This window comes from Zosterops lateralis, assembly GCF_965231275.1.
Source record: "Zosterops lateralis genome assembly, chromosome: Z".
NCBI lineage: Eukaryota > Metazoa > Chordata > Aves > Passeriformes > Zosteropidae > Zosterops > Zosterops lateralis.
In genome coordinates, this window is record NC_139800.1 from 364,694 (window position 1) to 388,774 (window position 24,081).

Here is a 24,081-nt window from a genome sequence, read left to right on the forward strand (position 1 = left end):
AAGAAGACTTTCTAAGTGTACTCTGATGGGAACATTTCCATGTTCAAAAGTGTCCAGAAACCAACCTGTAAGTAAAACTCACCCTCCCACTGAAATTCCAAGTGGGAACCTGAGAAGGAATGAAGCACTTGAACACTGCACAGCTCCAGGATTAAATCAGTTCAGCTCTTCTGGGGAAAGAAAATTCAGAAAGAAAATACAGCGGAAACAGGCAGAGAACTCGGGGCAGTGATTTGTAGTTCCTCAGTATTAACCTTCATTTCCAAATACCCCTGCAAGACCATGAGTATATTCTATTGCTCTGAATGTATCACTGTATACCAGCAGCATTAGTCATTTCCCAGATCCCAGGAACTCCATTCCCTCCTGTTCCTAAACTAATCCTGAGTGACAGCGTGTAAATCTCATGCTGTAAAAGCATCATTTTAAAGCCAAATGTGCTCCGTCAGGAACCTCAGCGGAGCGGGGAGCAGCAGGTCAGTCCCAGCTCACGCCGGGAATTCGGCGGTGTGGTTCCCCATCTGTTGGCAGAAACAAGGACTAACACCGGAGCTCCTCAGGAAAACACATTTGGACTCAAGGGCCCCATTCTGTGTTCCTCAGGAATGTCAGCCTCTGATTGCACAACTTGGGGAAAACAGCTGTTCTCCACATGGGGAAGGTCCCCGCCAGGCTTGGTGGAGAGGTTTTCCAGAAACATGGGCTTGTGTAAAATCCGTGCATTTGATGGATCACAGCCAGAAAGAGGAATGGACGGGAAGCAACATTTTTTGAATAGCTGGAGTAGGAAAAATCTCCACACCTCCATGTCCTTGCTGTGAAATTTGCATTAGGATTTCTGTCTGTCTGTAAGGACATGAGGATCCCTCATCCAGGGAATAACCAGGCACGCTCCAAGTGCAGTTGAGCAGTCACTGCTCACTCTTTGTGGAATTCTCTGCTGGGCTGCACTAACCCCAGCTATGGTAATTACCAATTCAGTCAGAATGGAGCCTCATTTAAAGCTCAGCTCTGTCCAGCAAGTGCCAAACGTGAGGCAGGAAAGTACCTGGGCAGAGAAAAGCTCCCTAAAGAAACCTGTGCACAAACACACCAGCCTCCTGCTAATGTGTTCTTAGAAGAACCTCTAAGGTTCTGGCACAACATAACCCCACCCCTTTTATTGATTTAGTGACCAGTATTCCATCAGAAATCTCATTGCTGTGTGAGGAGGCACCAAGGCACAGCTCTCCCTCTGCCAAGGGTTATCTCTGGACCTGTGGCTGCTATTGATTTGTTGGTTCCTCCTCTTTCAGACATCGATGTTAGGAAATTGAAACTTCCAAAAGATCTGGGCTCAGCCTCCTTGACACTGAAACAGGGCTTTAGCCTAGGGACCTCTAATCTATCAATTTTGTCTGAAAGTTTTTAATTTAAATGGAGGAGGAATAAAGGAAAAAGGGGAAACCCTCCACATTTTAACATAGAGGGGCACAATTCTTTTAGCATGCTGAATTGCCACCATTTATTTTCTGCCTACAAACTATACAAGTTGTAACATCTGCTCTTTCATCAAATTATTAATTTTCAAAATTACCATCGAAATTACTTTTGATTCCAGATTAGCTGAAAGGTATAGAAAACTAAACTCTTTTCCCCCCGTTTGGATTAATTGATAGAGAAAACAATGGAAAGATGATCAGGGAGAGGATTGCTTAGAAAGACAATCTGCATTATCCCCTGGTTTCTGCATATTAGGAAATGAGTCAAATAAGAATGTGAATAAATAGGTGTGTTCAGGACTGCTTAAATACAGAATTGCTGATATGTATAACCCTTTCTCCACAGCTGTGTCCCAAACCCTGACAAAAGGAGACAAACAGGAGCAGAGGTTGGGAAGGAGAGAAGGAGCAGTGGGACAAAAGGAGTGTAGTTTTGTCTAGGGCATGTTGCTATTTTGGCGTGAAAAGGTGTGAGTGAAAGATGAGACTGAGGACTAAAGGAGAGGAGGGAGGAGAAAAGCAGAATTGGAAATACCTGCTGGAAGTGACCAAGGCCAGGCCTGAGAGGGGCAGGGCTGGATGCTCCTCCTCGTGGCCTCAGCGTGGGGAACAGCTGCTGTTTCCCTCAGACATGGATCTGCACGACGTAAGTGTAAAACTAATATTTGGGCTGGGCCATTAGTCACTGCTAAGGGCCCTTTTATCTCCAGTAATCTCCTTCCTGACAGTGTGTCCCACAAACCAGGCTGTGCATGCAGCCACCTTGTGAGTGCTGAAGTCAAAGCCAAATGTTCAGTCCTGGACAGGAATTAATGTCCTGCACAGAACGGGACTTGTCAAAGGCACAAGTAACCTCTGCTGCTTTGTTAAGGCCAAATGTTCCTGATTTGAATTAACTTTGGTTTTATTCTGGTGTGAGGAATTTGAGGCACGCAGTAAAACAGAAAAGTGCTGACAGACACAGCTCTGGAACTCAGCATCACATTTTTGGTCTAAGAGAACCAAATCTGTTTGGACAAGACTTTTCTGGCACAGGAAAATTGAGTACTGTTGCTGCTGAAATAGAAACCAAGTGATCTCTCCAATACCTGCTTGTCCAAAACAAAGATCACTTTTAGTACAGAGCAGCAGCCCATCATCACTTTAAGAGACAGAATTTTCCAGGGTTTTTATATTCAATCAGATCAGTAACCATATCTGTGTTCCACTTGCCCTAAATCACATTATTTGTGAACAAGTGTGCATATGGTGGAACAGCACTACTGTCATCCCTAAATATGACTGCTTTATCTGTTAATTAATTTATCTGCTTATTAATGAGCAAAACCATCGGTTAGCAACATCCTGTGGATCCCCCAACTCTCCAGTCCTTCCTCAAAAGGATTTGGGAACCAGGAGTCCATTCTGAGCTTTTTAAAGGGCAGAAGGTTAAAATCCTGTAGCCTTTCCAACATTGCTCTCTGCAATGTTGGACAGTCCAGTGAATGAGGGGCGATAAAACAACCTTGGTGTTTAGAATAATGCCAGGAGGGAGGTCCCAGTTATCGCCAGCGCTTCTCCCCATCCTTCCCCAGGGCTGGCGCTGGAGCGGGGACCTCCGGAGGACCCTGGACCATCACGGCAGCATCTCCCGCGGCTGCCACCAGCGCCCGGACAGTCCCCGATGGGGAGGCGGCGGCGGGAGCGGCCCCTCCCCTGCTCCCCGCCCGGAGAACCGGGGAAACCCGTCCGGCCGGTCTGGCGGCGGCTCCCAGGGAACCAGCCGGGGCGGGCTCGGGAGGCGCTGAGCGAACGAGCCAGCGGGGACCTGCGGGCACAGGTGGGGCCGGGGGCTCCTGCCCAGCGGGGCTGCGGGCCGGGGGCTGCCGGAGAGGAGCCGGGGGGCTGCGGGGCGGGGGCTGCCGGAGAGGGGCTGCCGGAGAGGGGCTGCGGGGCGGGGGGCGCGGTCCCTCCATCCCGCCGGGCACGTCCAGCGCCCCCTCCGCAGGTGCCGCGCCCGCTGCGGGCCGGGGGTCGAGGCAGGGCTCGGGCCGGGGGTCGGGGCAGGGCTCGGGCCCGCCCCAGCACAGGAGGGGCCGGAGCTGACCCCGGCCGCACCCGGAACGCCTTCTCTTCTTTTCTCTTTCCTTCCCAGGACATCCCCTGCTGGCAGCGGGGACCCCGTTGTTTTGGAGGGTTTAAAGCCCGGCGTCCCCCTCGCTCCCACCGGTGTTGGTTGAACTTAGCGCAGAGTCTCTCCAGGCTGGAAGGTTAAAGGAAGCGCAGGAGTTTGCTGGGAGGTGAGGTGAGGCACGGGGAGCCAGCGCAGCCCCCGGGCACTGACTCGAGCTTGTGGCCCTGGGCTGATTGCCCTGCTCCCGGCTTTTCCCCCTCGTACCTGTAAACGATGAAAACAGCCTTCAGGGCTGCGGGGTGATTTCTCATTAGTCTGTGTTTATACAGCCATCAGAGCAGCAATAGGTTTCTGCATTAAGGAACAGTAATTCTGCGACAGAAAATACTGGACAAGTTACTTGTGAGGTCAGTGACTTGCTTGGAAAACAAAATATCGGTGTCTTGGTGCCTGTAGCTTAAATAGCATCCCTTCCTTGGAGTGGGGATGGAGTGGGGATGGAGCTGTGCTAAATGGAGCAGCTAATGGAGCAGCTCACCGCTGGCTCGGGTGTCAGCAGGGCCGGATTGAAACCGGAGAGGCCGAACAGCACAGGGAGCTCTGCGGGGAGAGGTGCGGGTAATGAGTAACAGCGCGGGGTTTGGCCCCCGGGGTCAGGGGGGTTTGGCCCCCAGGATCAGGGGGGTTTGGCCCCCAGGATCAGGGGGGTTTGGCCCCCGGGGTCAGGGGAGTTTGGCCCCCAGGGTCAGGTGGGTTTGGCCCCCGGGGTCGGGGGGGTTTGGCCCCCAGGGTCGGGGGGGTTTGGCCCCCGGGGTCGGGGGGGTTTGGCCCCCAGGGTCGGGGGGGTTTGGCCCCCGGGGTCAGGGGAGTTTGGCCCCCAGGGTCAGGGGGGTTTGGGCCCCGGGGTCAGGGGGGTTTGGCCCCCGGGGTCAGGGGAGTTTGGCCCCCAGGGTCAGGGGAGTTTGGGCCCCGGGGTCAGGGGGGTTTGGCCCCCAGGGTCAGGGGGGTTTGGGCTGTGGAGAGAGCTGCTGGGACTTGGGGTCCCGCCTGGCCCTTGAGCTGTCCCCACCTGAATCCCTGCATTAACTCTCTGTAAGTGTCTGTGCTGCATTTGGCGTCCTCAGGTTTCTGTTTGGTTGTGGGTTTTGATTTTTCTCCTCACAGCCTGGTTTAGAAGTTGAGTAGTATCTGGCCATTTTTGAAGTTTTCCTTGTCAGCTTCTGCACTGGTGGTCACCTTAGAGTCTGGTTGCTTTTGTACCTGTCCCAGGCCTCTGTTTGTGTTAACTTGTAGGTATCATAGAGATTATTTTCAGTAACTTCTAAATTGTTCTCACTCAATTCTGCCATATAAGACAGCGTGTGAATGTTCTGGATCTTTGCTTTGGAGCTTGGGGTGGTGAATTCTAAAAGCCACTCGCACTGAAGCTATTTTAAAACGAGTCTCAGTTAATTTCTCTGCTCTCTTGTCGGTGTGGCTGCTGTTTGAGGGCCGAGAGCATGAAGCGCTGCCTGCTCTTAAATGTTGGAAAGGGAGTTGGTTGGTGTTGTTTCAGATCCGAGGGGTTTTGATGTTCTTCCTGGCCGTGGGCTTTGTCAGGCCTCTGTTAAATGAGATGCTTTGTGCAGCTGTAATTGAATGCGGGACGCTGGCCAGGAGCTTCTGAAACCCAACCCTGGCTCTGTCAGTGACTTACCCAATGGCCTTGGGCAAATCACTTAACCTCTCTGTTTCTGAGCTTGTCGGGGTGAAGGGCAGGATTCTCATTCGAGACTCTCTGAGCCCTGCTCGGCAGGTGACAGGAGCTCTGGGACAGCACTGCTTTTTGGCAAGCTTACAGAATCCCTCTGGAACGCGTGCTGGGTTTCTCCCATGTGTTCTGATATAAACGTGAAATACGTTTTTCATTTGACAATTTGACAGTTGATGGTGATAGGAAAGATGTGCACTAATGTCTTTACAGAGTGTGGGTGTTAATGCCTTTGAAATGTCTGTACCAATCTCAAGCCACGAGTTTATCACAGAGCCCAGTTTGACTCCTGAACCTTGGGGTAACAGGACAAATGGCTCCACACAAAGCCTATTGCAGAACCCAGACAGCCTCAGCTTCTGACCTTTGGGGTAAAATGCCACGTTCAAGGGGGGATATGTGATAGGCAGTTCAGGAAGGCTGCACCCTCCAAAACCTTGATAGAGAAACTCCACAGGGGTGTACCCCAGAGGACTGTCTCCCTTTATTTCAATAAGCTGCAGGACTCCTCTGTCTCCTTGGTGGACACTGGCTTTTCATAGCATGATTCTTCCTCACAATGGGCGATTTCAGCAAGTCCATGGGTGCTCTTGGGGTACAAAATGCTGCACAGTGATGCACAGGGAGATGTAGAAAAACACATTAAAAGAAAAAAGGGGGTGAGGAGAAGCACTGTAAGGGAAAACAGGAAACAAATCAAGGAAAGAACCATTTGCTGAAGTGACTGTTCCTGAGAGGAGGGAGAGGAGCAGCATGGAAAGGTCTGGAGAACTAAGCAGAAATCTCTCTTTTTCTTAAGAAATTTTGCAAGGCAAGTTAATGTCACGATTTTTCTAAAGAACAGTTTTTTGTTATTGGGTGCACACAAGGTGGAATCAGCCATCAATCCATTCTCTACATTGTTTCATTGCAGATGGAGCCTGATTTGAAGCTGAACACAGGGGAGCCTCTGTGAGTGGCCAGTGCCAGCATCTGTGATGCAGTCTGGGCTTCAGTCACACACTCCATTGAACAAAGGTGAGTTTAGGAAAACGGCTTCAGTGTCCATTGTAGATGCTGCCAGAAGAGCTGTATTAATGGACTCTCCAATCTTGGTAGCAGGAGGTAACCTTTGTTCAGTCCAGTTAAAAATACCTGCTGGTTTTGATGGTGACAATGATTGCTAGGAAAACAACTCTCTATAAAGTTCCAAAAATCTTCTACTCCAAACGATGCAGTTTTAAGCAGGCACAAAAAGAATTCCTTTTTTCCTCTATTAACCTCAATATGGGCTGTTGAATAATGTGAACCTCTAGACCAAGGTAACACCCTCTAAAAGGCAGGTTGAAACCCCTTCAGAGTGCACTGGAACCTGCAGCTTGGGCAAAGGTTAGCAACCCTCTTATCTTCTGCAGAGATAGCTTGTCTTGCCTTGGACTTTAAATGATGGAACTCTGCAGATCTGTTAATGAGAAATCCTAGGGCAGATAACGGGGAGAATGATGATTTTGTTTCTGCAATGGCCCATCTTCAACCATTTTTGCATAACCTCAGGCAGATGACCTGCAAGCTGTGTGCCTTTTTCTCGCAGTGATTTTCTGTTAAATTCTTGGTGTCTAGTTAATCTCCTCCTTGTGTCAAATCCTGCTGGCTCATCCGGATAAATTAATTATATTGGAATGTCCTTCATACTTATTTTCATACAAGTTTTAATAAGTAGCTGCACTGGGGAGTACACAATAGCCTCTGCTTCCTATTTTTAATTTTTTCCCCAAGATGAGACTTAAATATTTGCCAGCAGCACAGAACTGTACCCTCCCTCTTCTCTCTAGAGGGTTTCAGGGTCTTGATGTCTCAGCTTGCAGTGTGCTCAGGGGAGGAACTGTCACCTCCCTGCAGCCAGGTTTGGCACAAGCAGCTATTTAAAGTAAGATTTGCAGTGCTTGATGGTGCCAGTGTTACAGTTTTACAGCGGTGTTTGCCTGCTGATGGTGCAGGTAATTGGGGTTATTATGGCATTGGAGGAGGGACTGGGGTTGGTTCCTTGCAAAGGGAAGATCTGTGGGTGTTGCAAGGTTGGCTGCGCACAATGGCAATTAAAAAGTCTCTTGTAGCTGGAACTAGTCCTTAATCCTTAGAGTTTGTACAGCCTCCAGAGCAGCAGGAGGTGCCTGCGTTAAGGTGCTATTGTCAATCAAATAGATACACTTTGTATTTAAAAACGGTGTGTGTAAAATGTGTGTACAGTGAGGGGCTGGGCGCATGGCAGCACTCCATGGTGCAGCCAGGCTAACTCCTCTGGAACCTGTCACTTGCAGAACAGGATCCCCAAGGCTTTCCCACATTGCAGGGAGAGCTGGAGTCCTTGGTGGTTCTGTTGTGTGGAGATCTCAGGTATGACACGTCGTGCTGTCCTGGGTTGTATGGGTGCATGGTTTCCCCAGGGGCATTTATCTGCAGCCATCCTGGAATCACTCTGATCTGAACCTTTTGGGGGTGATTCCGAGTCACCCTGTGTTAGGCACATGTTGGCAGGTTCCAGTGGGAATTGTTTCCAGGGTCATGGCTCAGGGAATGTGTGTAGGGTCAGGAGTTGGGTTTCATTACCTTACACTCCTGAGCCTCAGCTGGCTCAAAGAACATACCTGAACTCCTGAGCTCACCTTTCTCCGGGGCATCCCAGGAGCTGGGCTTTACCTTTCTTAGGGTGCATGGGACAGCCAGTGTGTTTCAGAAGAAATGACTGAGGGAAATCATCCCCTTCAAGATACAATGTTTGGGTGTTCAATGACTATAAGGTAGTCATTCAGGGAAGCAACTGGAGCTGTTGTGTGTGAAATAGCTCCATAAATTGATCCGCTTTAAGTGTGTAATTTGCATGGTAATCTACCTGAAGGTGAGTAATGTTTGGAGCAAAGGTTATTTGCTTGGCCCATTTGTGCTGATTCGTGCTGGTTTAGCTGTTGTTTTCTTTTCCTCACATCTCATAAAGATTACCTGGAAGGTTTTAGTTGTTCAAATTACCCTTCTATCTGCCTGTCCAAGCACTTGTTACAAGTAACATTTCATATCGGCTTTGAGTAATCAGTGATCCATCTCATCTATTGGAAGCCAATCCAGTTTATGATTTGCTGGTTTCCCTGTAGCAGCTCTGGTTCCAGGGAGATAAGTTGCTGAATACATTTTTAATGAAGGCCTATACTCTGTGAAAGCCTTTGGCTGGGATCCCTGAGGGGAGAGCAGAAACAAAATATCCTGTTGTCAGAGACTTTGGGGGGTTAAAAATAACTGTGGGAGCATTCACTGGTACCAGTTGGGTCATTATCAGGCTGGAGGGTGGATCATGACCCGAGGGTGGATCCTGGGCTGCCTTTGCAATTCCACATTTCAGATCTCAAGAGCTGTTAGAGCCGTCCCTTAATCCTGTGCCCATGGATGAAAGATCATTCTGAAACTTCTCAGGGTATAAGCCAGGCTATGGACTTGAGCCCTTTAAATACAGGTATGTGCTCTGGTGGAGCCACCCAAGTGCTCTGTGGGCTCTGATTTCTCCTTTGGGTGCTGGGTTGCAGCCCTGAGAGTGTCCTCTGGGTTGCTGAGAGTGTCCTCTGGGTTGCTGAGAGTGTCTTCTGGGTTGCTGTTCCCTACCAGGTTGTCTTTGTCCGTGTTCCCATTTTGGCTCCAACTCTTGGTCACTGGTGAGGTGAGCAGTGTGGGACAGCTGGAGATGGCAGAATAATTACTGCTGTCTCTTAGGGAAAACATCATTGGAGTGCTCATGCATCTGCCAGCAGGTCCTGGTGGGAACCCCAGCCCAGAGGCTGATGGCAGACACGGCTTTCTCTTGCAGTTTGGGGAGTTTGTATTCAGCCCTCCTGTAAGCAGGTTCTGTTTTGCATTGCTCCAGTAACACCTAGTGAAGAAATGAATCCTACACCTGTCTGAGGATCAGTGCCAAGTTCAATCAGTGAAACATCTTGCTGTAGCTTTTTTGTTCTATTTGAACTCCAGAGACCTAAAGCAGTTCAGAAGGGTCTCTCTGAGTTACTTTTTGTACTGTTTGAGCCTGCTTTATGATTCTTACCTAAAATACTGATGTTGTTGTGTTCTGAAAGAACAGTGTGTGGCCAGGTTTGAGCAGCTGTTGAGCTTGGCACTGCCAGAGCATGTGAACAGTGCAGAATGTGGTGCCAGGAACATGCAGGGTGTGGGCTGTGCACAGGTTGTGTGGCCAGAAGGTGTGTAATGGTGAGGTTTGTTGTGCTTAGGTCTTTACATCCATCATAAACACAAAGTAACAGCTTGAGTGGCATTTTAATCCTTTTCTGTACATGTCCCTTGTTCTAGATGGATTTGTTACCTTTCAGGGCACTTTGAGTGATGATCTGATTTGCAAGAAGTCACCCCAGGTTCTTGGCAGCAGTGTCATGTGCAGTGACTCTCCAGAGAAGAATTTAGAGTAAGATTGGTTTGGGTTGTTATTTACTGCCTTGAAACAAATGCAGTAAGTGGAGTTTTTACACGGTTTAATTTATTCCAAATTATCTGGTGCTTGCCCTGAGGCAGAAGTAGACACAAAACCCGAGTGACTGAAGCATTGTGGAATTTGCCCTTTTAGTAAATAAACTGGATCAGGTATACTTAAACCTGTGCTTAATACTATTTTGATCTCCTTTACCTCCCCATATATCCATACTGCTGTTGGACCAGCAGGATTTTCCAAGCTGGAAGGCGGAACTGGGAGCTGAACATTGCTCCCCACCTGCCCAGACAGTGTGAGCTGACACTTCCTCTAGACTGAAGTGGTTAATGTGAGGTTTTCTGATCTGAAACTGATCTGAAACAGTGTGAGAACCCCTGTTATCAAGTCAGGAACTAGAAAATGGAACTAGAAAATCTTGGCCATGCAGCCAAGAACAAGATTTTTAAAGTGTTCTCTGAGTATTTTATCAAGCAGTATTTAACAAATGTGTTGTTCCATCTCAGACCCTCCACGAACTGTTTTCACAGTCAGAATAACTGTATTCACATCAAAAATGAGTAGTGGCCTCCTCTCTTCTTGCTATGTTTGTCCCCCTTTAGTTTCTGCTGGGTACTTCCTGCATCCAGGTTGTGCTGGGTGTGTGCTCCCCTCTCTTACCTGCTGCCTCAGGATTAGTTGGCATCTCTGCTGTCAGTCCCTCCCATCTCCCCTTTCACATCGTCATCGCTCCCCACCTTCCCCTGAACTTCTGACACGGCTCTGCCGTCCCTCCCAGCCAGCCCTTTTCTTCCAGACTGGGTGTCAAGAAACTTAACTCTAAACCAATTTGTCAGCCTGTCAGGGAGGACTCCTTTGCCCTGGGTCCCGCAGCAGCTCTCATCTCTCTCCCGACTGCAGGAGCTTTTCTGCAGGCTCCTGGCCAGCCCCGGGCACAATTCCACTGCCTCCTGCAGCATGCTAATGATGTGCCCGCAGCACAGGGCACTTGTGCTGCCTGCAGGGTAACACTTAATGAGATCTCCTCTCTTAACGAGGTTTTCCAGCGGGCAGTTTAGTTGTCTGAGGAAGGAAAGTGACTACAGTTAATTTAACCTTACCCCAGATCACTTTGCTGGAGTCCGTTCCCAGTGAGCATCACAGGCTGCTGCTGGTGGCAGTGTAGGAATTGCCATGTAGCTACACATCTGTAATGGAAAACAAAATCAGCATCTTTCTGACATCTCATGTAACCCTTTGCATGGCTAATTAGTTCATTAAACATTAAGCAGTTAATCAGTAAAGTTTAATAGACTAACAGCTGAATCTCTGTGTGCCAGGAATATGAGCTTGTTTCACTTGTAGAGTGACAGCCAGTCGAAGATCTGGTGGCATTTTGTGTTCTGGGGACTGTGTGTGGGAGGAACTTGTTCCCCTCAGCAGTGCCCACGGAGGTGTTAGCAGAACAGAAAGAACTAAAGTGTCAAAAAGAGGAGAAATAAATCAAAATATCACAGGGGGCTGAGTTGGAGCTTGAGGTGTATTCCCTAACTCCGAGGCTGTTTAGGAAAACATGATCTGTCACAGAAGTCTCGGGATCTACACCTGTATTAGTGACTAACTGTCATACTCCTGGGTAATTCCATCAGGGAGTAGCCTCCACCAGCTTGGGTGTGTGCTGGGAGAAGGTGTGTGGATTCCTGTACACTCAGCCTGGTGGATTGTTGTATTTTGTGGGCTGTCAGTGTGTGCTGGGCAGGCCCTGCAGCACTGCTGGCGTGGAGCATGGTGTGCCTTGGGCTCCCTGCCAGCAGCCTGCCACTGAGCAGCACAGTCAGTGCTCATGGAATATTTGTCTCACTCTTACAGGAGGTATTAGGGAGGGGACACGATTCAGCTTTGCAAAACCAGAAGCTGAGGGGGATGTCAGGAGCCCTGCTGGTTGCAGAGTTTGTTAGCAACGGCAATGCCATGGTGGTGAGGCAGGTCAGGGGACAAGCTGGGAAGCTGATGTGGAGCTAAGGATTAGGATCACATCCCAGTGATGGCTGGAGATGTCCAGGGTTGAGGCACAGCTGAAGGGCACATGGGCATGGCCACAGCTCAGCTGGGGACCATCCCTCCTCTGATACTGCTCAGAACTGAGCCAAGATGTGTCCCATGGGTGTCTTCAGGTGTTTGGACACTGAGCTGTGGGATCTTGCAGTGACAAACACTGATGTTCAGCCCATGGGAAGAGAGAGGAAGCGAGGCAGGCTGGGATGGAGGATCAGCTGTGTGACCCCAATCCTGGATGTCTGACCTGGTGCTCAGTGCCTGTTTCCGTGTCCCACTGTGGCCAAGCAGGGCTCCAGCTGCTGTGGCTCCTCAGGGCATGATGTAATGGCCACTGGGAGACGTGTTCATGCTCTCCCCAGCTCCTACGTCCTGTGTCGGGAGCACACGGTGTTCCTGGGGCTGCAGTGTGTAATTACACATAGCAGGACAGTAATGAAGGGCTGGCTGGGACCAGAACTGCCCCCTGACTCTGGTCAGTGCTGGCAAACCAAGCCCGTGCCCTGCGCTGTTCTGGGGAAACTGGTTTCAGACGTGGAGTTTGGTGACCAGCAGGAGCAGTATTAGACAATTAAAGCTGTGGTTTCCAGCACTCTTTTCCCTAACTCATCCAAAATGCCAGCAGGGCGCTAGCAGCATGATCTCGGAAAGGGACTCGGAGACCACCTTCGAGGAGGATTCGCAGCCCAACGATGAGGTGGTGCCCTACAGTGATGATGAGACAGAGGACGAGCTGGACAGTCGGCAGCCTGGGGCTGAGCCACGGCCAAACCAAAGCAGCAGGGACACCGAGGAGAGCCGAGACCCTGGGAAAAAAGGTAACAACATCAGGAACTTGCTTTGGGGAGTACACGATGCTGGATGCAGAGGCTGAGCCTCGGGGACCGACTGGACTTCAGTGTTTATTTGTCAGGTAAGGTTTGGAATGGCTTCTCTGGCTCTGGAGGAGTAACTGATGGCAGGTCAGTTTGACAAATGTCAGAATGAAACTCAGCTTCATTCCAGCCTGCAGCCCAGTTCTGTGCCACTGCTCCTTGCGTAAAGATAATGAGCTGCATGGTGACCTCCTGTTAATTAAGGCAGGCCCTGGATGTACATGGCCAGTCCTCTGGGAGCTGTTCAGACAGACCTTCAGGTACTTGTTTTCCCTTTTCTCTGGAAATGGGCTCCAGCATAAACATTTTGCTGTGCTCAGTCAGTGTTTTCCCTGGATTCCTGCTTGTGCAGAGCACATTTCCACCTCACTGCTCATTCTGTAGCCTCATGAGTTTCCTGAAAGGTAAAAGGTGAGTAGGAGGAGTTCAAAGGAACCGGCAGGTACAGCCTGTGGCTGCTGCCAGTGTGGGAACATCAGTGGGAGGAGCCTTTCTGGCGTCCCTGTTCTGAATCTCTGCCCAAGAAACATCTGTAGCTCCCCTAAATTCACTTTTCTCATGCTGCAACACCAGTATTTTCAATGTAACCAGAGCCTGTGTAATACATACAGATTTTTTCCTGTTTGTTTGGGAACAGTTGATCAGCTCTCATTTCATCACCATCTGTTACGTGTTTTCATTTTACAAGCACCTGTCACATGTTTAGTTTAAGATTTTTTTTATGATGACATCCTTTAAAGTTGATGAATTACCAAAGCAGCTTGCCAAATATTAGGTGTTAGTATCACAGTTTAAAGTAATTTTGCGGAGCTTCCTTCCTGCGGGCTTTACCTCAGACGTAATTTGCCAGTTTTCCATCATTTTTATCAATGCGGCAATGTTTTTGAAAAGTGTTAAAGAAACCTTTATGTAGACTTTATGTTTTTCTTTATGCCCTGTCATTTTGACAAAATTTAGTAACTTTGTCAATTCATGAGTATAATCTTTTAACTCAAAACACGGTTCTTTGAGATAAATATTTCTCTGTTGTCTTCTGGGCTTGTAACCAAGGTGCTGGAAATGAAAGTTGTGTAGTCACAGCAGAAGTCCAGATAGGTCAGTCTGGAATTTGCTCTGTGGTAGGTAGAAAAAAAAAAAGTCTTTGCACTTGGATTTGAGTTTTGAAGTGTTAGTCAGAGCCGTGCCAGGCCCCACGCCTCTGCCGCCGGGAGTTTCACCCCATGCATGGCTGAAGAGGATCTCATGAAACCAGGAAAGAGCATCCATTAGGGACAATCACTGTGGGCTGGAGGACAGGGGGAGATGCTTGGCCGGTGAGTCAGGAAAGCTGCATTTCCAAATCCTGCCTGCGTCATCCTTCCCGGGAGCCGGCTGGGAAACCTGGGGAATGAGTTCCGGGCACTGGGCAGGGCCCGAGTGTGTGGCTGTGGGTGGCAGGGTGTCCCTGCTGCAGCCTCCAGGGAATGCGAGCTGAAACATCTGGGAGGGAAAGCGGTGGCCCGTGGAAGAGCGGGCACAGAAAACGACTTGATGGATGCAGTTCCTGTTCCTGAGTTTTCTCACAACCCAACAAAGGTGGTGGCTGAAGAAATAAAACGAGCACTTCAGATTTGTACTTTATTATGGGTGTGAATTAAAACCGTGGCACAGTGTGGTTAAATCAAACAATTGCCTTAAAAGGTAAACTGACCTCTTCATTTCCAGCAATACCCGGGTTGGAGTGCTTAGCATTTCGTGAGCGTCACAAAAACAAACTTTTGTTTTGAGGGGAGAGAAGGGAATTTAGCATGAATAAATGTTACTCTGCAGATTTCCCACAGAACATTCAAATGTTAAGCAACACTTCTTGCTACCTCTGAATGTACTTGAATTGCTAATAAAGGCAAACAGCCTGGAAATGTCTTGAAAAGGTTTTTTAAGGATATGTACTATAAAGCAGGTACCGGCCTTGCTTCAATAGAAAGTACCTTTGAAATATGTATTTGAGAGAAAAGCTGAAAGTGGCAGATTTGTTCCGTCATATTTATTACACTCTTCGACCCCTTTTGTCCCTTCCAGACTGCAGCTGGCAAGTTAAAGCAAACGATCAGCGCTTCTATGACCAGCCGGGTTTCAAGAGAACAATCTTCCTGTGCTTCAAGAAAAGCAAATATGCGGTAAGCTCTTTTATCCCAATGAGGTGCTAATTGTCGGGTGAATGCTTCCTTAATCCCGGTAAGATCTTTGGAATGGCTGGTGAGTGGTGTAAAACCACCGTTCGCAATTCCTCAGTGTTTTCATCAGAGGGGGGGAAGAATAACTGGGTTGGGTTTTGGAATGAAAAATCCAGGTATCAAGAGACATGTTTAAGGTGAGATGGAGAATTAGGAGCTTAAAAATATGCACTGTACATTTGTGTTGGAAGGGGACGCTCTGCTGTGTGACTGATGTTTGGATTTTTCCCACAGGGAAATGCAATTAAGACATACAAGTACAACCCCATCACTTTTTTACCGCTGAATCTGTTTGAACAGTTCAAAAGAGCAGCCAACTTCTACTTCCTTGTTCTTCTCATATTGCAGGTGAGCAAGATGGACAATACTGACTGTGTAGGGACTTTGAGCTCAATGATATTTATGACACAATTCAGTGCTGTCCTGCCAGGGAATTGAGGGGCACTATCTGAACTGCTGCAGAGACCAAACCCATCATAACAGAAACCTGCAACAAATCTGGATGAGCTATGGCAGAGTTCTGGCATGAGCTAGTTGCACAGAAGTAGAATGAACTCGTTGCAGAGCTCATGAATTTCATGAGCAAAATATGTTTCTTGAGTTCATCTCATAAATCAGAAGGACCAACAGACTATATGAGCCAGTGGAATTGTTAAAGGGAAGCTGATTTCTGGCAGCACAACAGCCAAACTCTTCTCACAGAGTTTTGTTCATTTTCACAACCTGACTTAAAATTCTCTGATGTGTTGTTTTTTTTCTCTGGTCAGGTCACAATGAAATATTAAAATTTGATGTAAATTTGATTGATTACTCTACTGAACTGATTTTATTGGTCTTTTGTAGTGCATTCCTGAAATAACTACCCTGTCATGGTACACAACACTGGTGCCCTTGCTCCTGGTGCTGGGAATAACTGCAGTCAAAGACCTGGTGGATGACATTGTAAGAGCCATGTTCTGTTAATATAAAAAGCAAAACCCACCCAGTGTAGCTCATTTCTCCTGCTGTGACACAGAGCAGGGAGTACATTCTTTGCTCCGGTTTCAGGCTCGTCACAGGATGGACAACGAGGTCAATAACAGGACCTGTGATGTCATCAAGGATGGAAGGTTTGTATGTTTTCCTCTGAGCTCTGTAAGTGATGATTGGTGCCCTGTTGCTAAACTTTGCCACAGATCTCGAGCTGTAGATGACAGGAAAGATTCAGCTCTGTTCTTTATTGCCTGTCTGAAAACCTAATTGAAGCTGGAAGAGAATTCCTTAAAGGCGTAATTTAAAGTTAATTTGATGAGACTAAATCTGTGCTAAGAGCAACTTCTTTGGAGGGAAGGGCAGGGATTCATAACTAGGTGAAGTGGGAAGAGAAGAGGTAGGTTGACTTCTGAGCTGTAGACCCTCAACTAAATTGCAGTTTCTGAAAAGCAAACCCACAGTGCACCAAGAGGTCATTTTTGTTCTAAGGGAAGTTCAGTATGATAAGATTTATAGAGTGCATCGTGTTCTAGATTAAAGAGTAATAATCGTTAAACTATCTTGATATTAGGTTCAAAGCCACAAAATGGAAGGATATTAAAGTTGGTGATATCATTCGTCTGAAGAAAAATACTTTTGTTCCTGTAAGTGCTCCACATACATTTGTTTTATGTTTCTAGAGAGTTCTCTAGGAGTCTTGACCTGGCTTTATTTGATGTGTATTTCTTTGTTTTCTAGGCTGATATTTTACTGCTGTCCAGCTCAGAACCAAACAGTCTGTGCTATGTGGAGACAGCTGAACTGGATGGGTGAGGTTCTACCTAAGGATGTCTTGGAGTTAATTTGGGCTGAGTAGGGAAAGAGCAAGGATTGTGTATGTTAGAATCTGCTTCTTAAGCCACACCGGGGGAACTGTATCCAGCTGTTGATTCCCACAGTTCAAGAATTAAAAATTGTCCACTGCAGTGCTACAGACACATCAAAAGTGTTGGAGAATGTGACATAGGAAGAAGGGGGGAAGGACATGGATTTATTTTTTACTTTAGTAAATGTTGCCCAGAGAAGTAGTGGTACTTTATTTAATTGTGTTTAAACTTCTCTCCTGTATCCATGGTTTTAATAAAATCACCTTTTTATCCTTTCTTCTTAGTGAGACTAACTTAAAATTCAAAATGGCCCTAGAGGTGACACACAGACACCTTCAGGAAGAAAGTGCCCTGGCAGACTTTGATGGTTGGTACAGTTCTACTAATATTGCTATTAGAACAAAGCTCTAATAGTTTGCAAGTCAATAAAAGTAAAGTAAAGCTACTTTGATAGGGGATACAAATCAATGCATTTGGATTTAACTTGTACACTGAACACATTCTCCTCCAAATTTCCTAGGTCTGATTGAATGTGAAGAACCCAACAACAGACTGGATAAGTTTACAGGAACATTATCCTGGAGAAACTCAAATTATCCCCTGGATGCTGATAAGATTTTGTTGCGTGGCTGTAAGATCAGGAATACAGACTTCTGCCATGGAATGGTCATATTTGCAGGTGTGTGGTATTTCCCCACTAAAAGCACACCTATAGAGGGAAAAAGAATCTTCATCCTATAGGCACCAACTGTATTTCATGTCCCAGTTTGGTAAAACTAATAATGACATGTGTTTCTTTATCCTATCTTTCCCTTTTTAAAATTTTTCACTCTTTATTTTTAGGGGCTGACACAAAAATAATGAAAAATAGTGGAAAGACAAGATTCAAAAGGACAAAAATTGACTCCCTTATGAACTACATGGTTTATACTGTAAGTCTTTTTGTTTAAAATTCAGATTTTAAGATAATAGTGAATGCAAAGTTAGACTTCTTCTTCCTGTGTGTGCAATAAATTAGTTTTGACTTTTTTCTGGCCTGCTGAGCTTGGATGGAGCAGGAAATCTGAAAGATGCCTTTGTGGGAAATGTTTGCTCCATTTCTCCTACAAATACCTGTTGTATTCTGTTTGGAACATGAGGATTTGGGATTTAAGTCCAGCAAATGTTTCTGAAGTGTGAGAGACTTCTCTGTGCCTTGTAGATCATCGTGGTCCTTATCCTGTTCTCGGCTGGGCTGGCCATTGGACACACCTACTGGGAGCAGCAGATTGGCAACTCCTCCTGGTACCTCTACGATGCGCAGGACTGCAGCCCTGCCTACCGGGGCTTCCTCAACTTCTGGGGATACATCATTGTCCTCAACACCATGGTGCCCATCTCCCTCTATGTGAGGTAGGGCAGTACCCAAGGAGGTGCCACGGTGTGCCAGCGTGAGCTGCAGCTGGCACTGAGAGCATTCCCTCTCTTTCATTTAGCGTGGAAGTGATTCGCTTTGGCCAAAGCTATTTCATCAACTGGGACCTGCAGATGTACTATGCCGAGAAGGACACGCCTGCCAAGGCCAGGACCACCACGCTGAATGAGCAGCTGGGGCAGATCCAGTACATCTTCTCTGACAAGACTGGAACCCTCACACAGAACATCATGACCTTTAAAAAGTGTTGCATCAATGGGCAAAGATATGGTAAGTTGTGCAAAGCCTGTGCAGAAGAGGAGGAGGAGGAATTTTAATGCATGTTGGACATCAGGTGCACACAAGTTCTCTTAGTTCCAACTGAACTTGCACAATGTAGTCCTGGCATTGGGTTGAATTGTTGGGGTTTTCCCACTTACAAAGTGGAAATTAAGGAACTTTAGTGAGAATTTCTAATCTTTCAGAAAAACTGAAAATTGGTAATTTGCACAATTTTTAGTACAAATTTACTTTCACTAGAAATGCTCTGGGAACAAAGTCAAGAAACAGACAAGGACATTTTAGTAAGAGCAGCAGTTTGTCCTTTTCCTTTCCTTCCACTCTTAGGGCAGTACTTGTTGTGGACATGTTTCCCTTTGTGGTGGGTTGTAAAAGCCCTGTTGTGGCTGATTCCCTGACTGCGGGTCCTTGCCTTGCAGGAGACTCCCGGGATGCAGCGGGGCAGCTCCAGAGCCACCCCGAGGTGGGTTCATCCCATCCCAGCCACCTCTGTATCCTGGTCCCACATGGGAATGCTCCTCGGCAGAGCACCCAGAGGGGCGGGTGGGCACAAAGCAACGGCACCTGTGGTAACTCAGACTCTCTGCCCCTGTTTCCTAAACAGCAAGTTGATTTCAGCTGGAATGTGTACGCAGATGGGAAGTTCCTATTCTATGATCACTATCTGATAGAGCAAATAAAGTCTGGAAAGGAGACAGAAATCCACAAGTTCTTTTTTCTGCTTGCTATTTGTCACACAGTCATGGCTGACACTTCTGATGGTGAGTATGGTTTTTGGTTGGTTTGTTTTCCTTGTGTAGCAGAAAACAATAATTCAAATCCAGTTCCATAAGGGAGAGAACTACAACTAATGCTGATACCATAAGGAACGGGTGTTAGGTTTCCCTTTTAAATGGAACAAAACTAAATGTAGATGTGATCAGGTACTGAATTTGTGAATTCATGGGTTGGAAGATTCCATGAAAACATGAAATATTAATATTGCTTTACTCCCATCTTTGTGAAATCTCCATGAAACCAACAGTGTCCTGTCCTTTCTTGTTCCTGATGTTTTTGGGGTTGTTTCCACTCACTGTATTGGTGTCTCTGGCCAAGGATTTGTCTTTTGGAGCTTTTTTTGAAAATGTTTAAATGATTGGCTTGAGAAATTAGGATATTGAGGTAGAAAACATGGAGTTTTGCTTTAATACATGGAGAGAAGCAGGCTGAGGACTGATCCCGTTTGGGATGTACATGTAGCAGACCGGGGGGTTTGTGGTCTCTGTTGTCTGTGTGCACTGCAGCAGTGTCCAGCTGTATCCTCAGCTGTGTCCTGGCTGCAATCCTGCAGGTCAGCTCAATTACCAGGCAGCTTCCCCGGACGAGGGGGCCCTGGTGACGGCCGCGCGGAACTTCGGGTACGTTTTCCTGTCCCGAACACAGAACACCATCACCATCAGTGAGATGGGGGTCCAGAGGACCTACGACGTCCTGGCCATCCTGGACTTCAACAGCGACAGGAAGCGGATGTCTGTCATCGGTAAGCTGATGGCCACCAGCCTGTGTGGAGAAGGTCACTTGTATTTCAGGGGTGGAAAGGGATGTGCAGAGGAAGCTGGGGTCAAGAATTAACAGCTGTGTGACAGTCTTAGGGCACTGAGTTCACTGAAGAAGAAATGCCATCTTGTCCTTTGGTACTTGGCAGTAGGCTGACAAATCCAATCTGAAATGATTCCTTTGTATAAAGGTGGCACCTCTGCTGTTTTCCTCTGCAGTTAGAGAGTCCGGTGGTAATATCAGGCTGTATTGCAAAGGGGCTGATAAATCCAATCTGAAATGATTCCTTTGTATAAGAGTACCACCTCTGCTGTTTCCCTCTGCAGTAAGAGAGTCTGGTGGCAATATCAGGCTGTATTGCAAAGGGGCTGACACGGTGATTTACCAGCGGCTGCACCCCAAGAATCTAAAGAGAGAAGCCACAGAAGAGGCCCTCGATGTATGTTTGTATTTTGTATGCTCTTTTTAAAACCAAAACTGTTTCTTTCTGACAATAGTGTTATTAATTTCCTTTTCCTAAGCTATTAAGACAAATGGAAATCTGCAATTGGTTCTGAAAGTTGGACTTGTTCTGTCAAACTTGTCAAATGCTCATGTTCATACCCTCATGTTTGGATTGCAAAGGAGGAGTTTTCTTTTGTGGATATGAGTGGGTTTAATTATTTTTCAGGTCTTTGCAAATGAAACTCTCAGGACACTCTGCCTGTGCTACAGAGACATAAGCCAGGATGAATTTGAAGTGTGGAATAAAAAGTTTATGGAGGCAAGTTTAGCTACAAGCCACCGGGATGAAGCTCTGGACAAAGTGTATGAGGAAATAGAAAAAAACTTGATTGTAAGGAGCTATATATTTTTAGTACATTTCGATTCTTATATTAAAAGAAATATGTTTCAGTGCTACTAACCACCTGTATTTCAAATCCCTTCCAGCTGCTTGGTGCAACAGCTATTGAAGACAAACTACAGGATGGAGTTCCAGAAACAATCTCCAGACTCTCCAAAGCAGACATTAAAATCTGGGTGCTTACTGGTGACAAAAAAGGTGGGGTTGCTTACAGCCCCAAAACAGCTAAAAACAGGAGGATTTTTTCCTGTTCATGTACACTGTGGCATTGAAAGGGAATTCTCATACTGAGACTTAAATCAGAAATTATTTAACAGCACTTGAGGAGCCTCTGGCTGCTCCTAACAATTACTTGTGACAGAACTTTCAGTAAATACTTTCCTCTTTTTTTTTTTTTTTTTTTTTTTTTTTTTTTTTTTTTTTGTAGAAACTGCTGAAAATATTGGATTTTCTTGTGATCTCTTAACAGAGGAAACAGCCATCTGCTATGGAGAAGAAACCAGGCAAGTGGTTTCTTCTAAACTAACTAAACTAACACAGAGGAGTTAGTTTTCAGGATTTTCAGTCTGAGACTGACCTAGCTTCAAGTTCATTCTTGACTTTTCTGTAACAGTTTCTCCCTCTCTTTCCAGTGCTCTCCTTCAAACGAGGCTGGAAAACCAGAGGAACAGCGCTGGATCCAGTCCACATTCCTCTCTCAGAATGAACGAGCCCTTCTTCCAGGGCAGCAAAGATCGGGCTCTGATCATCACTGGCTCCTGGCTGGTATGTACAAAGGCTGTTCCCCTGAGTGTTTGGGGTTTTGGGGCACCACCAGACTACAGTGTCTCTCACTGAGGACTCTGTTCCTTTGTCTGCACAAGCAGTTCATTAAAATGCCAGAAATGGACTCTGGGAGCATCATGACCTCAGGTGTGCTGTTGGGCAGTGCCTGGAGTAGGACTGGAAATGGTGCAGAAGGGAACATAGTAAATTTTATTGTTTTCACAGAATGAAATTCTGCAGGAGAAGAAAAAGAAGAAAAAGAAGCTTAAACTGAAATTCCCCAGAACGGCAGAAGAGAAGAAAAAACAAACTGAGAAAAGGAGAAGGGCAGAGGCCTACAAGGAGCAGCAGCAGAAGAACTTTGTTGATCTGGCCTGCGAGTGCAGGGCTGTGATCTGCTGCCGGGTGACACCCAAGCAGAAGGCCATGGTGGTGGAGCTGGTGAAGAAGTACAAGAAGGCCATCACCCTGGCCATCGGGGACGGGGCCAATGATGTGAACATGATCAAAAGTAAGGCAGCTGCCAAGCTCTCTCACTAGGACACATCTCCTCTGGCCTGCTCCTGCAGTCTCTCCACTGTCCCTCTCTGTCGGAAGACTCTTCCATCTGCTTTGCTGCCGTGGGGCTTTTAGCTTCTGTGCCTGTTTCCCTTTCTGAGGAAGCACTTTAGGAAATGGTTAGTGGTTTTTCCTGATCAATTTTGGTTTTTTCTGTATACATTCCCTGAGCAGGGACTCAAACCCCATCTGTTCTCATGCTGTGTGTTACACAAATGTGATATAAAGACCAAAGCAATAGCTTGGCTGCCCCTTGCCTGGTGGCATTAGCCATCCCAGACTGTACTTGATACTCTTTGAACAGCTTCTCAAGAGATCCCAGTGAGAAAAAGTGTCTGGGATAGGGTTTATGTCCCGAGGGTGTTTGTAAACTGCCCAGCCAGTTTGCTCAGGACTTCACTCACTCTGTCTCATCGCTGGGTTCTCCTTTGGTCAAATTTCCTGGGTGCATTCTGATTCTGACAGAACTGAAAGAATCCAGGTGGCAGTAGAAATGTGGCTCTGGTCATGTTCCTGTCCCTTTGTCCAACCTAGTGTGTGGTGTTTGTCTCCTTCACCCAGCTGCCCACATTGGAGTTGGGATCAGTGGCCAGGAGGGGATGCAGGCTGTCATGTCGAGTGACTACTCCTTCGGGCAGTTCCGCTACCTCCAGCGGCTGCTGCTGGTCCACGGGCGCTGGTCCTACATCAGGATGTGCAAGTTTCTGAGATACTTCTTCTACAAAAACTTCGCTTTCACACTGGTCCACATCTGGTACTCGTTCTTCAATGGCTTCTCTGCCCAGGTAGGAAGGTGTGCTCATGTGAGACAATGTTAAGCAGATGCTTCTGTCTCTGTGGAAAGCAAAGACTTAAACTGGGAAGTGTCAGGAATGTGGAGTTGTCAGCAGTGATTTCTGCAGGAGGATGTGATGAGGACTGAGCGAGTTAGTTACAAGCAGTTGGGTGATGATTCCAGAGTACTAAAGTCAGGATCATTGTTGTACAGGGAGGAAGATTTGGAAGAAGTGGGGCAGCTTAACACAGACTAAAGAGCTTCAGCAGAGCCTTGAGCCAAGGTGCTGCTGCCTTTGGGTGAACACTGAGACAGGGAACTTAAAGTTGTAGAGCACAAGTGAGTTTTCTCAGGAACTGAAGGGACAGGATGTAATAAAATGGAATCACTAAGTCCTGCAAATCCCCCTGTGTTGCAGACAGCCTACGAGGACTGGTTCATCACTGTGTACAACGTGCTGTATTCCAGTCTCCCGGTCCTGCTCGTCGGCTTGCTTGACCAGGTATCCCCGTGTTTGTTAAAACAGATGAATCCAAAGGCATCTACCACCAGGTCTTTAAGTTCAGCTGGTTGTCCATGAAACAAGAGGGGTTTGGTTTTGTGGCTTTTAAGAATGCCTTCCTTTTGCATTACTCTGTGCAAATCCCTGCTATTGGAAAGAGAAAGGGATCTGCCATTTCCTTTGGGACACTGTATACTTCAGCTTCTCAAAGCTCACACTGAGAACAACAATTCACAACAACTTTCTTTTTCATTTTCCTTTTTGTTAAGGATGTGAGCGACAAACTGAGCCTTCGGTTCCCCAGCCTTTATGTTTTGGGTCAGAGAGATCTACTTTTCAACTACAGGAAATTCTTTATAAGTTTGCTCCATGGAGCTGTAACTTCACTGATCATCTTCTTTATTCCGTACGGAGCCTACCTTAAATCTATGGGACAAGATGGAGAAGCCCCTGCAGATTATCAGTCCTTTGCTGTCACAGCAGCATCCTCTCTGATATTTGTTGTCAACTTTCAGGCAAGTAAGCTTGGTTTCCTGAGCTCTAGTGCTACCCTTTTTTCTTACTGTTCTGCATTTCTCTACAAAAAAGGTAACAACACGCAAAAAGTAGTTGACATTATTTGGAATTAATAAACTCATTTGGCAC

The 24,081-nt window shown here is 46.9% G+C and overlaps 1 protein-coding gene across 1 annotated transcript; it reads left to right on the forward strand.

The window, feature by feature from the left end:
• Positions 1-3,229: 3,229 nt before the first annotated feature.
• Positions 3,230-24,045, forward strand: ATP8B1 (ATPase phospholipid transporting 8B1; the record flags this gene model as incomplete). The annotated part of the gene is made up of 28 exons (XM_083884259.1): positions 3,230-3,300; positions 3,616-3,765; positions 6,258-6,361; positions 12,460-12,655; positions 14,771-14,868; positions 15,160-15,273; positions 15,769-15,867; positions 15,973-16,034; positions 16,469-16,541; positions 16,636-16,706; positions 17,048-17,130; positions 17,284-17,442; positions 17,607-17,695; positions 17,965-18,155; positions 18,239-18,447; positions 18,876-18,919; positions 19,061-19,217; positions 19,787-19,975; positions 20,319-20,431; positions 20,663-20,827; positions 20,923-21,034; positions 21,264-21,339; positions 21,469-21,601; positions 21,827-22,112; positions 22,721-22,944; positions 23,353-23,436; positions 23,706-23,951; positions 24,025-24,045. The coding sequence occupies exons 4-28, from the start codon at positions 12,475-12,477 to the stop codon at positions 24,043-24,045; spliced, it is 3,279 nt and encodes a 1,092-aa protein (XP_083740385.1). The 5' UTR covers positions 3,230-3,300; positions 3,616-3,765; positions 6,258-6,361; positions 12,460-12,474.
• Positions 24,046-24,081: the final 36 nt, after the last annotated feature.